The 16,189-nt window shown below is 51.3% G+C and overlaps 5 protein-coding genes across 5 annotated transcripts; 3 read left to right on the forward strand and 2 right to left on the reverse strand.

The window, feature by feature from the left end:
• Window positions 1-565: 565 nt before the first annotated feature.
• On the reverse strand, window positions 566-2,040 carry ASPBRDRAFT_57293 (uncharacterized protein; the record flags this gene model as incomplete). The annotated part of the gene is made up of 2 exons (XM_067627723.1): window positions 566-711; window positions 771-2,040. The coding sequence occupies 2 exons, from the start codon at window positions 2,038-2,040 to the stop codon at window positions 566-568; spliced, it is 1,416 nt and encodes a 471-aa protein (XP_067476911.1).
• Window positions 2,041-3,046: 1,006 nt separating this feature from the next.
• ASPBRDRAFT_46022 (involucrin repeat protein) lies at window positions 3,047-6,441 on the forward strand. The gene has a single exon (XM_067625530.1). The coding sequence runs from the start codon at window positions 3,336-3,338 to the stop codon at window positions 6,258-6,260; it is 2,925 nt and encodes a 974-aa protein (XP_067476912.1). The 5' UTR covers window positions 3,047-3,335; the 3' UTR covers window positions 6,261-6,441.
• Window positions 6,442-6,977: 536 nt separating this feature from the next.
• ASPBRDRAFT_32482 (tubulin gamma complex associated family protein) lies at window positions 6,978-9,830 on the forward strand (the record flags this gene model as incomplete). Its single annotated transcript, XM_067623020.1, has 1 exon — window positions 6,978-9,830. One exon carries the CDS (start codon window positions 6,978-6,980, stop codon window positions 9,828-9,830), a length of 2,853 nt encoding a protein of 950 aa, XP_067476913.1.
• Window positions 9,831-11,205: 1,375 nt separating this feature from the next.
• ASPBRDRAFT_130910 (sporulation-specific 71 family protein) lies at window positions 11,206-14,515 on the forward strand (the record flags this gene model as incomplete). The annotated part of the gene is made up of 3 exons (XM_067618272.1): window positions 11,206-11,286; window positions 11,341-13,908; window positions 13,964-14,515. The coding sequence occupies 3 exons, from the start codon at window positions 11,206-11,208 to the stop codon at window positions 14,513-14,515; spliced, it is 3,201 nt and encodes a 1,066-aa protein (XP_067476914.1).
• Window positions 14,516-14,681: 166 nt separating this feature from the next.
• Window positions 14,682-15,368, reverse strand: ASPBRDRAFT_182816 (putative mitochondrial inner membrane protease subunit Imp2; the record flags this gene model as incomplete). Its single annotated transcript, XM_067619987.1, has 2 exons — window positions 14,682-15,054; window positions 15,145-15,368. The coding sequence occupies 2 exons, from the start codon at window positions 15,366-15,368 to the stop codon at window positions 14,682-14,684; spliced, it is 597 nt and encodes a 198-aa protein (XP_067476915.1).
• Between the last annotated feature and the right edge of the window lie 821 nt (window positions 15,369-16,189).

The following is a 16,189-nucleotide window of genomic DNA, read 5'->3' on the forward strand; positions in this document are numbered from 1 at the left end:
TCCAGAATTCCTTGAATAGGAGTGCCAGGGTCCATGCATGATCTATTTGAGACAGACATTGTGGAGAAAGGACGTAAGCACGCGGAGGGAGGATCGGGTGGGGACGGGAGCCGTGTGCGTTGGGTTTCTGATCTTCGAACCAAACAATTGAACCTGTCGCCTGCCGTTATGACCCCTGAGTGAAAGGACGATAGGAGTGGATAGCATGATTCTGAAACGCAAACTCGGAGCAGGGTCCGGTACTTGGGCCGGAGGGTGCCTTGGATAGCATCCGGGCAGTCTCCGTGCGGGCCGTTGCCCGACATTTCCTCCGATCAAGCAACAGTCACTGTCAGGATATAACTGACTAGGAAGTAATAGAAGACAGCATTTGTTCCTTACGTTCGCTGTTGTGCCACATCTGGAATACTTGCTTTGCCCTACTAGCCTTTGGAGTTGGACAACAAATGCTCGGTGATATATATCATTATCGTTAACACAACTTGACTAGCAATCTTCGATCATTACTAGTATCTAAGAAGAGCACTTTTCATATAATGGGATCATCGTGGATGCAATACATAGATCAATGAACTCCCGTTTCCTTCACCTCCAAATCAACCACCCCCTTCTCGTCCACAAATGGGCGTCGATCCACCTCCAACTTCTTTTCGCCTGTCGACTCCATATCATGGTTCCTCACAACGATCCATGTCGGAATAACACACAATCCTAGACATGCCAGTCAGTATTCGAAGTACGAAATCTCAAGTCATCCGGATCAAACTCACCCAGCAGGATAGTATTCACCGCCATCGGCACCCGTCCACCATACCAATCCTTCGTATTCAACCCATACGAAACCGCCTCGCCAAAACTCTCCTGGCCACGCAACACACCCGTCAACCTGGTCAACTCGGCGATATTATCCGTCATACTGCCAACCAAATAATACAACCAATTCTGGCCAGTCTGCTGAGCAAAAGTCCACATGAAGAGGACAAACGCGCCCTTGGCGAACCCAGGACTGGTATAATCCATCACCTCCAAATCAGGATTCTTCTTGTGGGCCGCGGTATATTGCTCCTGCACGACCCAGCCAAGAATCCAGGCCGTCACATGCACAATGATTACCCAATACCAGCCGTACGTGAGACGTTTCTTGGGGTCGATACGCTTCCAGTCCAGCCAGTGTGAGATGACCTGCGAAGCGAGGATCGTGACCCAGTCGGAGAGGAAAGCAATGAGCGCACGGGCCCGTACTCCAAAGTAGTACGTTTCGAAGTTACTCGAGTATTCATTGAACATGACGGCCCAGAAGATAGGCAGAAGAAGGATGACGGTGCGGTTTTTGCAGGTTTTCCAGAGGGCTTGGAATTCTGCTTTCCAGGAATCCTCGACCCGAATGATGACCGCGGAGCCATCAGCGCGCTGGACTTTGTCGGGCGGGGTGAGGAGTAAAGCAACGGGGACGGCTAGACATTGTAGTACGATGAAAACAATGTAGGTGGAGTATCCCACACTCCCCTTGTCTTTGTTCTTGATGTTGAGGGCCAGGACAATCGAGTTCCCGATAATGGGACCGAGAGTGCGCCACCACACCCAGATATTGAGATATCGGGCCCGTTTCGATGGCTCGGGGTATCCAATGGCGATGGCGCCTTCACTGGCCCAGAAGAGACCTGCGGAGATGCCGCATGCGACGGCACCGACCAGAACTAGCCAGACGTTACCGAACCGGTTGTTGGTGTAGAGACCTGCTGCGTAGACAGGGTAGCCGGCGGCGCCGAGGAGAAGGGCCCATTTCAGGCCAATTCGGTTGGCGATGGGCGCGCCGAAGAGACAGAAGAAGCCCATTAGCCCGAAAACCAGTGCGTTGGCAGCGTTCACCAGAAAGGGCTTCTCTTCGCCTCCGGCTCCCAGGGAGTTCATGGCGTTCCACAGCCCGGGGGCCAGGAAGCCAACCGCGCCAATCACGCAGGCATTGAAGAGTGAGGTACGATACCACACTCGTTTGAGGGGTGGCGCTTTGAGGCCATTTCCGATCTCAGCGTCAGCCATCGAGAAAATTTTATCCGGGTGGCAGAGGAGATAACCGCTGGGATCGATGGTGGGATCGTTCGAAGACACTATGAAGGCGAGAGAACCAGAAGAGGGCAGCTCGCGAAGGTTATGTACGATCTGCTAGAACACGCCATTTTGGTGTGCCAGGTTTTCCTCCCACGCGAAGCATCCATAGCTGTTGTATGTTGCGCTCTATTAGGTCATGGAAATGTCGTGATGCATGAGCGCCTTCGACAAGAAGGATAAAAGGGCGGCCAGGGCCGCTGAAAGACGGTTGTCGCAAGCGGCACAGTCGATGACGAGATCGGAGCTTCGTCTCGATCACCAATGAGGGACGCCCCAGCAATGGAGCGTGACGATTTAGTCATTTTATTGTCAATCACCTTAGATATCAGCGTGATTGTTGGACTGCTCTTAGCCTGCAAAAACTTCAAAATAGCATTTAGCGTGCAGATGTCAAGTCACTGTCCACGGTTGGCACTGGAAGTTTACCTTCGGCCAGGCCCGATGCGGGTCCAAAAACCAAATAAATTCCGAATGCCAATGACTCAGAAACATATGGGACCTTTGTCAGTGCAAGAATTCATTCAGTTCCATTGATTTCAATAGTTCTTGTTGTTGTCCTGTATAGAACCTGTAGTTTGGCACATCTTATCATTCCTACATAGACGTTAAAGGGTACTTCTAACTATTTACTTCTACTGGCCGGTGGCTGGTATGAACGTCTGTCATGCTTATCCGGGCTGACGAATGGCTAGACGCGCGCCACAGGCAGGGGTAAAAAGACAATCTTGTCAGAATACGAGATGTAACTATGAAGTTAGAATGCTTCTGAGGCTTCCACGAGGGAAGGCTTAGGGGTGAAAACCGTAGATCCGCCACGTAGCCAGCCAAGGATCTAGTCCGTACGGAGGAGTGAAGAAGAGCCTGTCAGCAAAGTGAAGATTCCAACCGATGGTTCCCCTGAATCACGTGATATCAGCCTCCCGTCGGGGGCTGTACAGCGAAGACGGAGTAGCAGTAATGGGGACCGGTTCGTTTGGCGGAGTCCCGTGGATCCTCGCGAACACTACTCCTTTGTTCTGCTGTATCCCTTGACCAGCAATCGTGTTTGTCCCTTGAACTGATTGTTCTTGAACTTTGATCTGTTTATTGTCTGGCGCGAACCTTTCTGACGGCAATCCAGCTGGCGCGGAGAATGGCGACTGTTTGTTGATCCGCCAGTTTGACGATTAACCGTTGCGAACTGCTGCTTGCTTCTTTAGCCGCTGGTTCACGCTGAATCCGCTATCATGAGTACTTTTGACATCCAATCTCCCCGGTCGTCCTATGGCGAACCGACGCAGTATGCTACTGCCTCCTACTACGGCGAACCGTCGCAGCCGCCCCCAACCAACGTGCTGATGAATGGCTACCGCAACGCCCTGGACTCGCAACCCGTGGAGAAATCACCTTACAACCTTCCGGAGCCCGCGAACCAACAAGGCTCAACATTGCGCAATGCCCACGACCCCGTCGCTATGTACCTATTGACCGAGACCGCCATGACCGATAGTACACACTACGAGATCTTGTCGTTGGAGGAAGTGGAGGGCTTGAAGAAGGAACACAAATTCCTGTCGAGCAGGTTGAACGCCGCCAAGGGGAGTCTGGCCCTGGAAATGAAGCTCCGCGATGCGGCCATGTCGCTAAGCAGACTTTACACCACCAAGAGCTCTCGTGCGAGCGGAGAATATGATCTCGACTCGTCCCCCGATTCCCGTCGGAGTCGTAGGAGCCTGCTGGGGCCTAACGGCTCTTCCCCGGATAAGACAGAAGAAGAGCTCGCGCAGAGCACTCGGAAATGTGAAGAGCTGGCCAAGGAGGTCTGGAATCTGGAGCAACGGGTACAACAGGTCAACAACAGGTTGCTTGAGCATACCGCTGGAATCTTGCAGATGACCCATAAGGGCCTGAAGAAGAATCTGCAAGGCAACATGGCTGATACGCCTGAGAGCCTCGCCAGCCCTAATACGCATGGCAGCATGCATGACTTCGATGAGCGGAGCCTGTACAAACCAATCGAATATATGGATGAGGCTCATGGATCCGGAGCGCGAAACGGACATGGGTTAGGAGGTGTTGGGGTAGAGGCGCTTCAAGATACGGAAAGAAGGTTAGAGTATCTAAGTGGACGGCTACGGAACATGATCCTCCAGTCCAACCCAGACAGCGATCTTGCGCCCATTCCGCAACCCCCTCAAGGCCAAGATCCGGACTATCCTACGGCAACGTGTGAAGCACACCTTGCATATATCGAAGAGGGACTGGACATGATTGCTTCGGGCTCCTCCGCCGGCCCGTCCCAGACTAGGGCTGTCGACTATGGCTCCGAGCAGTTGGAAGAGATCAACGCACGACTGTACAGCATTGTGCAACAATCTGGAATACCGCATGCCCAGACGTTGCCTCCTCCTCCAGATGCATCCCAGAGCGACGCGGCAGAACATCTCGCCTATCTCAGTGCTGGAATCAGTGGGCTTGAAGGACGGATCGACAAACTGCTTGAACAAAAGAGCATCCTCACGACACAGATCCAGCAACAACGAGAACTCAACTCCAAGTCAGACGCGGAGAGAGATGCGCACATTGCTGAGCTGGTTGAGCAACTGGCCCATGTACGCAAAGATCTCGAATTATCAGAGAGCGAAGGCGAACGGTCGAGGGAGGAGCTGGATCAGGCCTTGGAACAGCTGAAGGTTATGCAGCAGGAGCTAGCAAGTCATAAAGAAGAGCACAAGATGGAGGATGTCTCCGGCGCTCTGACGTCCGAAAAAGAAGGTCGCGCGCATGCTGAAGCGGAAGTTGAACGCTTGCAAAGTATCATCCAGGAGCTCGAGCGCGAAAAGGACTCACACGCCGAGGCTCACGACGCGCGAGCCCGAGCAGAGAACGAACTTTCCCAACTTGAAGTTCATGTGGAAGAACTACGGTCTCAGCACGCTACCCGCACGGAAGAGCTCACTGCAGCGCACTCCCAGGCCCAGGCGGAAATCACACGCCTGCAAGCTGTGCTCGACCAGACCCAAGGCGAAACCGATGCTAAAGTTGCGGCTGCTGAGGCGGCCCGTCTTGAACACCTCCGTTCTCAAGCTGATGCCCACGCTGAAGAGCTTGCTTCAGCGCGCGCGCAGGCAGACAGTGAAATTGCACAGCTGAAAGAGACGATTACCCAACTGCAGACCGAGGTCAATTCGAAGGCCGAGGCATCTGAAGCACACGAACACACGACAAAGCAGATCTTGCAGCTCGAGGAGACCATGCAACTCATGCGCAATGAATCAGATGCTCAGATCAAGGAGGCTACGGAAGCCCGGACACGGGCAGAAACTGAGGTCACTCGCTTGGAGACCGTGTTGGGTCAACTTCGCGCCGAAATGGAGCCCCAGCTCAAGGAAGCAGTTGAGGCACGCACGCAGGCCGAAGGTGAGGTTTCACGTCTGGAAACCACATTACATCAGCTTCGAGCCGATGTAGAAGTCCTAGAGTCGCAATTCAAACAAGCCACGGAGGCGCGCACCAGCGCCGAAGAAAATGCCACGCGCTTGCAGGCGGAGTTGACGGAAATGGAAGGCGAAGTTGTACGCACACAAACTGAGCTGACGATGGCGAAGGCCGAGCTTGATGGTGCCTATGGATCTCGAGCTCAGCGTGCAGCTGACATCACGGCTAATCCTGCCATCCAAAGAGAATTTGATGCGCTGAATACCCGGAACCTGGAACTCGCCGAGGAATTGGCAGCTCTGAAGGCCGGAAAGCCCGGGAGCAGCGAGCTGCAGAACCGGGTGGACGCACTCCAAAGAGAACTGCGAGAGACAGTTGACGATTATGAAGCAATGACGAAGGCTAGTATCGAGTTTGAGAAAGAGCGCGAGAGATTCGAAAGTGTTATTGATGCGCTACGGGATCGTTGCGAGCAGCTCGAGACCCAGCTCAACGAGGAACGCATCAGCTGGATGGGTAGTGGGCGCGATGGCCACTATGAGAGCACGTCGACGATGGTACTGAAGAATGAGTTCAAGAAGATGATGCGGGACACGCGTATTGAGAACATGAAGATCCTCAAATCAGAACAAGAAGAACGTCGACGACTGGAAGCATTGATCAGGAACCTGAAGAAGGAACAAGCCATGATGAGTGGCAAGCCTGGCGGCAGCCCGAGTATCCCAGCTCAATGATTGTGACTTCCAGGCGATGCAGGTCGGATCTTCAAGGGTGTAAATATAATAGACAGGTACTGCAGGATCAGATAATGAGCAGTAAGGGGACGTTGTGTACATATGCTTAGAGATTTGTATAGTAATGTTAGTAAATTATACATGAGACTATGAACTTGACATCTTGAGGAAGGATGCCACGGAATATCAAGCTAACGAACCTTTATTACTAGATAGTAACATGGCATAGTAAGTAGTCGTTATACTAATCGTGTTTGCGCCAATTGACGCAATTCTGCCTTATCGGGATTCTTATCGCCTTTATCATCAGAGAGCAACATCGAGCCACGTGACTGCTTGCGAACTTCTGGGCCAATTCCACGGCCAGCTTCTATACACAACCCCAATGGCCATACAGGTAGCAACAACGCGTTTTTCTCCTGGCTGTCTCGCTTCTGCATTACAGATGGCGCTCTTGCTATATGAATCAGTTCACTAACACCTATACCCCATTGCGACCGCGTTGACCCCACACCTACACCTCACCGTATGTCATCACACGTTGTTTACCATGTTGAAGGACCATTGATAATCGTACTGACTGGTATCGCATTTTGCAGCTCACTTGGGCTATTGATACCCAACAGTTGCCCCCGTCGCAGCGCCAACCTCTCCGAATCCTGCAGTTACGCGATCGGTTTGCCCCATACCGCACCTAGAACTCGGTGCCATTTAAGGATGGATCCGGAGGACTCTCTTACAGACCCGTTCTCCAGTCATGGTCTGTGGAGGGTCTCCAAGTTTACCTTACAGTCCTTACAGCCATTGGAACCCTTGGGGTGGGACGAGAAATTGCCTGATCTTTCAAGCGCCTTTTTCGAGTCTCCTCTAAATATATTCGACAAATTCGGCGAAATCCCTAGCCTTAATGCCTTCGGTACCGACCTATTAGATGCGGATCAGACACTTGGGGTGGTTAGCGATACGCCAAGTGAGAGTCAATCCATTGCAACTACCGAGCAGCAGAACATTGAAGAGGACGCGGAGGATATATGGACTCTCGGTAATCAAGATATCAAGCAGGAGCGCTGCGATTTACTGAAAACATGGGAAAAATACCGCGAGCGGACATATCGCGAGCCTGTCTCGGCATACTTCAGTGAGTCGGGCGCGAAAGGCTTCGACGCTGCATTGGCGCGGCAAGCTGCAAAGGTGGGAACACAGACCCAGAGGTTCATGGTCCGGCGAGATGTGTTCTTCCAGGCTTTGCTCAAGCTTGGGCTAGGGTGGAGCTCCATGTTCTTTTGTTACAATGGACAAATCAAACAGTTCGAACGAGTGCACAACAGTATTCGGATTTCTGGGATAACATCAGTTGCACTGAATGGAATAACCGAGGAGCTGCTTCAATGCGGAACGAACATGCAAAACATACGGGTTTTTGCAAACAAGGTGCCAAGTAGGCCAAAGGAACTCTCTGCTCGGTCGGCCCTTGCTAGTGCCGCAGCTGTGGTTGTTCATACACTCGAAAAGCAGCTTGTCGGACAATTCGCTAGCGTTACCTCTCTTCTTCAGATCAAAGCGCTGTTCCATGAATGCGGGAAGGTAGTGAGCGTCCTGGCGAATGTGATCGAGGCGATTGATGGAGCAGTGTCCGAGGCACAGATAATCTCCGTTGTATCTGAACGAGCTGCCCACTTCTCGCAAATATTCGACCATATAGAACCTCTATTACGCGAGATTGTGAGTCGAGTAGCTGAACCCTGGCTAACGCACGTAGAAACCTGGGTTGGCCTTCGTCCAGAGACAGCAGCATCAGTGGAGCTGGCTTCCACTGGTAGGAGCTTTGTCGTTGCAGAGAGCCACGACAAAAATAGAAAGACCATCTCAAAAACACCGAGGATCGATTACAAATATTTGCCTGAAAATATGCCCTCTTTCGTGCCTGCCGATCTGGCATCTTTGATGTTCGAGAGTGGACGCAGTCTCAGGCTTCTTAAGACATATCACCCACAACATCCAGTCGCCAACCATAGGATGCACCATTCTGATACACCCACTTTTGAATGTGCGGGTACGTGGTTTGATATCACAAGAATAGAGAAGAAGGCCGCAGACTACGAAGCTAGACTTCGTTCTGAAATACTCAGATACAACCGTGGTGAGATGGACAGAGGGCCAAGCAGACCATCTGTTACAGAGGCTTTCGAATCGACAGGGGAGTCAGATGAGCTCACGGACACATTTGAACTGTTTGACCTCGATAATATGCCAAATTCTACGGGGCTATTATCAATGGAAGGAACCTCTAGGGATAAGCTTGGCCATCTCATTGATGGAAATGTCCACTGCAATGCTGAACAAGCCTCAACTCATAGCGGCTTCGGTCCTGAACTGACTTCATCATATTACCTATCTTTGGCGCCTCTTCTCTGCTCCCAGGCACTATTAATCGATTTCTCTTGTCTTCATCTACTGTTCAAGGAACACAATCTCCGAACCCACCTCAACTTACAATGGCGATTCCAGCTCCTTGGTGATGGGTATTTTACCTCTCGTCTTTCTGACTCCCTTTTCGACCCCGACATGGAAAGTGGTGAGCGAAAAGCTGGTGTTGTGAGGAGTGACGTTCACGCTGGTTTGCGCCTGGGAAGCCGAGATACATGGCCCCCAGCAAGTTCAGAATTACGCCTGGTGCTTATGGGTCTACTCAACGAATGCCATGATGCGGAGAAACGCTTGGACCCGTCGATGGACTCTAACTTGTGGAGTGAAAAGGAGCTACCTGGTGGCCTAAGCTTCTCTATCCGTGATCTTCCAGATGAAGAGGTTGCGAAATGCAAGGACCCGAATGCCATTGAAGCGCTCGATTTCCTTCGTCTACAATATAAACCCTCGGAGGTCCTGGAGACAATATTGACTCCAAGTTCCCTCAACAAATATGACCGTCTCTTCAAGCATTTGCTCCGACTGCTACGCATGGTATCAGTTGTCAGAAGGCTCATTCGAGACTCGACTGCGAGAGACTCCCTGTCAGGTGATACGCGGAATGTGCTCCAAAAATTTCGGGTTGATTCTCAGTACTTTGTGCTGGCCATAAGCGACTACTGCTTCCATGTCGGCATTGGGTCTACATGGCGACGATTCCAAGAAAGTCTTTCTAATATTGAATCTTGCCTAGACCGACACGATATCAATGGTACGATGGAAGCGGCCAGCTCGGTTCCTAGGCTGCGGGATTATCATGAAGATGTCTTGGATCAAATGCTTTATGCTCTTTTCCTCAGCAAAAAGCACACCGAGGTCGCAAACCTCCTTGATGAAATCTTTGGAACAATTCTCACCTTCGCTCCGCTATCGCAGCTGGACGGAATCAGTGGTGTACGTCACGAGGCTGAGCCTGCTGTTCGTCGACTGTACAACCTCTTTCGAAAACAAACCTCCGCCTTTGTTGGCTATCTGCGCAGTATAGAAGGCATCAAGTCAACGTCGAGGTCTTTCGATCAGTGGGATTCGGCTATCTCTAAGGAAGAGCCAGCAACAGTATTCGACCATCTCCTGGCCCGTTTAGACACCAAAAGGTACTACTGAATACTGTCAATGCCAAATAAGATATGGATCCACCCACTTTACCGTCACACCTCTTTGAAATCGGACGGAACGCAGAAATTCGATCGTCAGCGAGATTGATAGGCCGCTTGGATGTTGAAGTAACCGTAGTAGCACATGATGACAAAACAACCTACCCATTGTTTGCAACCGGAGCATGATACGTTGAAAAGGCTTCCGCATGTTGCCGTGCCTGTTCATATGCAGGAACAAGCGAAAGGCGAGGATCTAGAGTTTAGCCGGCACGTGAAGGAAAATAAGATGCCGAGTGGCTTCAGAGCCTCCATCGATTGAATAGACTTTACTCAACGTTCCGCCGCTAACACATGTGGCAGGGACTTGGCAGTACGTTGTGGATTTGATTATAGTTCAATAGGCAACAGTGCCATGGGTGATGATGTCTGTACTCATCATCGGGCGGGGAAGTCGGTCGAGATGCGAGACCAGGCATGCAAGCACCAGGAGAAGAAAGTGTTCGGTAGCTTCAACCTTGGCCCGGGGTTTTAATCTCACAATTGGACCTCTAGGCCCTGCTCTTCCACAAAGCCTTTCCTCAGCCCAACGGTTGCAATCTTCTCCCAACAATTACCCATGCCTCATCGGGGCTTAGACCATGAGGGAAGAGGTCTGGTCTAGATCACTCATGCTGCCGTCTGAATCTGAATTGGTCAGATGATTCGGCCGACCTAGGAGTACTCAGGGCCTTGGTATAAGCGTACTGAATAGAACACTAGCTTTGTCACAAGGAACTGTGTAGGCCATCACGTTCTGGCGTACTCTGCTATATCAAGTGTCTGGCAATGGACGAGTAGTTCGCCCAGACCGTACGAGTAAATGTGGGTCAGTGGTGGAGCAAGGAAATTAGAGGCGCCTTGGCGTTCAGGTTCCTAACTTCCTAGCTGGGCTGCTAATATGATGTCATCATCTAGAGCTGGTCGATTATCGATCGATCTTGCAGTATGCGGACACGCAATAGTTAAAGCTAACATGTCTTGCAAGTGAACTGAACTCGATAATAGTAGTGAATAGCAGTCCTGACAGAAGAGGAAGAGAAAGAGAATGATCAGCAGGATTTATAACCAATCATCAGTCCTCAGTATGTAGTTCAATCTGTTCAATGATCTAGGTAGCTTCCGATAAGCTTATCAGACACCCCGTACAGCCACGTGACGTAATCATGTGAGAGCGGGCCTCTCCCTATGACGAAGGGGGAGTTGGTGGGTTTCAGGGAACTTAAGGGGAAGATCGAAGCAGCGCTGCATCCGCAATGAGAACCTCATTGTGGAATCAGTCAGTAGCAGATATGCATATGGGGAGAGCAGTCTGCTAAATGACACGTCCAAACGTCAGCGACAACATGGCGACTGATCCACACGTCGCATTTCACCTTGACCAGTGTCGAGGTCTAGACCCGCAGTCGCACACTGCTCAGAAGCTTGTATGTACCCCCCTGCTGTTTGCGAGGTACTCTGACTGGCACTGATCCGCGAAGCAACATGCTTCTCCACGTCATATACACATGACCAACAGGAGGTTCTTCATCGGACCAATTCCTCAGGGCTGGCTGCAGAATCACCGCAAGTCATGGTGGAAGACGCGCATGAAGTTCAGTAAATATTCGTCCAAGACTGTTACCTTTTCCGCGGACCCAGTCATCGCACATTATTCGGAGGAACCTGAGACCGACCATGATGATTCGACACCAGAACATGACCCGGCTACGGACACCACGGAGGATGAACGCACAGACAGGGAACAGGAGGAAGAAAGCAGTGATTTAGATGCGCCTTCACGGAAATCCCTACGTACTGTCCCTTATACCCTGGAGGAGGACCACGACGTCTCATGTCCTACTACGGATTCGGAAGCTGTCCTCCCGGATTCACGCGACAACAGACGTGAACGCGACTTGGCCTCGTCAATGAGGAGACAGGATGGGAGCTCCGCTTATTATACCGCCAGGGAACAGGAGCCGATTGATGCTAGCCAGGCCTCCTCGAGAGCTGGTACGACGGACCTGGAGCACCCCGAAGAGGGACCAAGCAAGCAAACGCTAAGTGCCCCTAGCCAAAATGGAGCCAGTCAGTCAAGCCCCATGGCACCTGCTAGTGACTATGGATCCACGACCGCGTTGCTAAGGCCAGATTCGAGATCTAAAGGGAAAGGAAGGCTCTCTGCTCCATCGTCTACCAACCTTGAACAACAGGAACCTCAGGTCGAGACGTCAGAAGAGGAGCCCCTCCGGAACGGACATCGGCATCGAGCGAAAAGGGACCACTTGCATAAGTTTTCTAAAAAAGCTGCCAAACATAATTTAGACGACAATCTGCTGGATAAACAACAAAGAGTCTTGGCTCGAGTGTCGAGAACGCAGGCCAAGCTCTCTCGAACCTGGCCGTACAGACGGAAGATGAAAGAAGGAGAGGTCATAAAAGCTGAGAAGATGGTTGTTCGACTTGAGGAGACAGTGCAGGAAAAGCTTCCAGATGACTATTCGGAGAACGACAGTCTCAAGATGGAGACGAGGGTCGTGGATCAATGGCGAGAGTACCTGGTGGCATGTCGTCTCGCCTCCGACGAAGATGCACCGTTTTCACTCCAGATGTACAAGACGCGTGTTATACCCGAAGTGCAGAAGACAGGGACGCGGGTCGCCCCGCACTACGAGATACCTCTGGGGCGAAAGAAAATCAATGTGAATCTCTATTCGCACCTGGACAAGGCAATCGTTCTCTGGGGCCCCTGTAAACGTGGGACTAGGATCTACATAATCAGGCCAAGGTCCTCCGCGCATGCTGTCGAATGGTTTACTTTTTTAAGTCAGATCATGGGAAAGAGGCGCCCGTCATCGCTGCCTATTCATGTTCCGGACTTGGGTGTGTCTCTTGTGTTCAACAATCCCTTCGAACAGTTGGAAGCCGCTCTTGACTCGAGGGGAAAGGGTACTGGAATTCTCAGTCGGACGGTGGCTCAGGAAGAGTCACCAGCTACGGCCATAGTGCGTGGATGTCTAAAAATGCTCGAGAACCGTCCTGAATGGGCTGAAGTCTTACAACAGTGGTCCAAGACTGAGATCATGGGGCTTGCTTGGAAACGCTACGATCGCCTGGAATGGATCCTGGGCGCCAACGAGGAGAAGATGTATGGCTCCCTTGCTATGCACACAACTCACGAGCTTGAATTACGCCCGCGGCAACATTATCATACATACATAAAGCACGAAGGAGAGAGGGAAGACGAGCCTCAGCCTGTAGAAGGCTTCCTGGTGCGTCTCACATCTCAGAGGGGTGTACATCAACGGATGAACAGGATGTTCTTCAAACGGCTGTACTTTTTTACTCAGGATCAATATCTATTCTTCTGCCGGCCGGCAAGATCGCTACCCCCAGCGCCTCCGAGACTGTGCCGTGAGGGGTCTGAAATGCCTTCAACGCAACAAATTCTGGATGCGTCACCGCTCTCTTACGACGTTGATCCATATCCGCTGCAGGACGGGGATATCGCTTGGCTGCGAAGTGGCAACAAGGATCACATCAGGATTCATGACGAGGAAGCCTATGTCCAGCGGCAGAGAAATATTCACAATCTTGAGCATGCTGATGGATTTATCGACCTTAGCAGGGTAAAGGAGGTCCGGCATGTGCAGCGTGATAGCTGTCCCGCCGATCCGAATATCGAAAGAGGGCCGGATGTAGCGTTCAATCCCGAAGCAAGAGACACACGTCGGGACGACGGCGCAACGCAGCAATTCAATGACGACAGGACTTTTGAGATGCTGTTAGACAACGACCTCGTGGTGCGTTTCCAGGCATACAATGATGAGACCAAAAACGAGTGGATGAGGCGACTCGAAGCGTTGGTGAGATACTGGAAGGCTAGACTTGCGACCGACTCAGCTGAAATCAAGGCTCTCCGACAACGCAACTTGCAACTTCTGGGGATCGACGAGGAATTGGAATCCATTTTGGGGCAGTTTGCTAAAAAGTGGGAGGTCAAGAAAGCGGAAGCGTCACCTCTGTTACACAACATATGCGTTCTGTCAGACTGTCGGACAATCAAGGTATGTGATACATCCTGCTCTTGTGTAAACTCACGGAACTAACACAACATCATAGATATCCGGTCATCTATACCGGAAGCCTCGTCGCCACTCAACCTTCAAGAAAACCCACGTTGTCCTAACAGCAGGCAAACTATTAATATTCCGAAGCTCCCTCAGAAAGCGCAACGGCGTCGAAGTCCCTCACATACACCAAAACTTGGAGACCTCCATCGACCTCCAAGACTGTTATATTTATTCCGGTCTGATGACAGACTCTGACCTCCTATACACGAATCAAACATTTGACAGTAATCATCCAGGCCATCATGCCCTGCCCCGCGTGTATCTCTCATCGGACGCCTACACGAGCAGTGATGAGGATGCAGCGATAACCTTCGTCATATGGCAGCCACTAAAGAAGAATTTGTTCCGGGCGCGCGAGCACGGAGTCAAGGGCCAGACGAAGCAACGAATCAAGCAAGTGTCGACGCTGGGAGTCCACGGGCGAACCATTGTGTTCAAAGCGCGCAGTCGGATCGAGAAGGACCGGTGGGTGTTGAGTATAGCATCTGAGATCAACCGCTTACAGGAAGATCAACCAGAGGATGTGCGAATAGTCACCTAGTAGTTCACGCAGGATATCTACATAATAAATAAATTCTGCAGGCAGATCTACCGCTCCATGATGCTTCTCTATCATTAATATACAGAGCAGAGAAAATCAATCGTCTATGTACAGCGTATGATAGTAGTAATAAAATACATATAATACAATATATCATGACATTTATTCACTCCAAAAACGGCCTCTCCAACTTGACAGCCTCCTTCACCACCCTATCGCGCACCTCCTGCCGATACCCATCCCCGAACTTGCGCTCTACATCACCCTCCACCACCCCATTTTCCCAATCCGACCAATCCAACCACCTCCACTTCGGATGAAGCACCGCCATCACCCTCCCCGTAATCAAACTAATACTCACCGGTCCATAGGAATTACTATCCAGGGTCTTCCTGGGATCCTTCGCATCACCCTCCAACCACACATGATTATACGGCACAATCTGCGATTCCTTCAGACAGGGCTCTCGCGTGGTGATTTGGTCCCCAGGTAGGCCGATAATGCGTTTGATGGCCATGTGTCGGGGGTTAGCGGGGGATCTAGCACATATGACTATTATTAGCAAAAGATAGATTCCAAGAAACCGAAACCACAGAAACATAAAATAAGGAAAGACGGATGAAACGAACCGAAACGTAACCACCATCCCCCTCTCCAACCTCCTCTTCCTTTCCCACGGCCATAGTCCACCCCCACTCCACATATTCACAAGCACTATGTCGCTTTTCGTCTGCATTTGGTCGTAGTCTTCGTTCAGGTACGGCGTCATGCTGGGTCCGCGCACCCACATCACCTGGCAGACGTGTTCGGAGAAGAAGAGCCCGATGGGGATGAGTGGGAGGAGAGTGCCCATGAAGCGGAAGGTGCGGCGGTAGGGGCGGGGAAGAGAGGCATAGCTGTTGCGGAGGTGGCTGAAGAAGGAAGGTCGGGGTTGGGATTTAGGTGGTTGTTGTGTTTGTTGTGTCTGTTGCGGTTGAGGGGTTGTGGGGTGGGTTTGAGCGCGCGCTTTGGCTAGATCGGGGGGGAGGACTCGGAATCGGTATGAAGGAGGAGGAGGAGCGCGAGAGGGTGGTGCTTGTGGCGGTGGCATTCTGAGGGGTGTGGGACTGGATCAATTGGTGAGAGTCGTGATGCGACAGTGGTCTCGCTCGGTCTTTAGTCGGAGATGGGCGGATGGAGGAACGGTCTTGGTTTCCAGGTAATTGGAAGGCGTTAGATGTAAGTGAATGGCTGGGCGGCAGACACTGTGAGAGAGTGATAGTGTCAGGTATGCGAATGTGCTGTGTTTGGGTCGGTGGAGAGCAATTCCTGGATTCAATTGTATGGCATTGATATCTAGGTGGTGATATTGTGATAATTAAATTGCGATTCTGATATCATAAGCGTGTTTGCAGTGTTTGCATTGGTCTCTTTGCTATAGTAAACAAGCGGTGGATCACGTGACTCGGGGGGGGATCGGATAGTGACTTTCTCCGCCTCCCGCTTCGTGGGTGCCACTGCCGTTGGGGCGTGCATCTTGCATGAAGACCTCTTTCACTAGAGCCTGCTAACTATTCCCCTTGCCGTTTATTGTCTTGTCGTACATATTCTACTCGTCGTATATATTGCATTCCCTTCTGTGTATATCTTCCAGCGCATCGCTGTTGCATCTTTCTCACCGCCCGCTCCCCTATA

The sequence above is a fragment of the Aspergillus brasiliensis genome (genome assembly GCF_001889945.1).
Source record: "Aspergillus brasiliensis CBS 101740 unplaced genomic scaffold ASPBRscaffold_10, whole genome shotgun sequence".
In the NCBI taxonomy this organism is placed as follows: Eukaryota; Fungi; Ascomycota; class Eurotiomycetes; order Eurotiales; family Aspergillaceae; genus Aspergillus; species Aspergillus brasiliensis.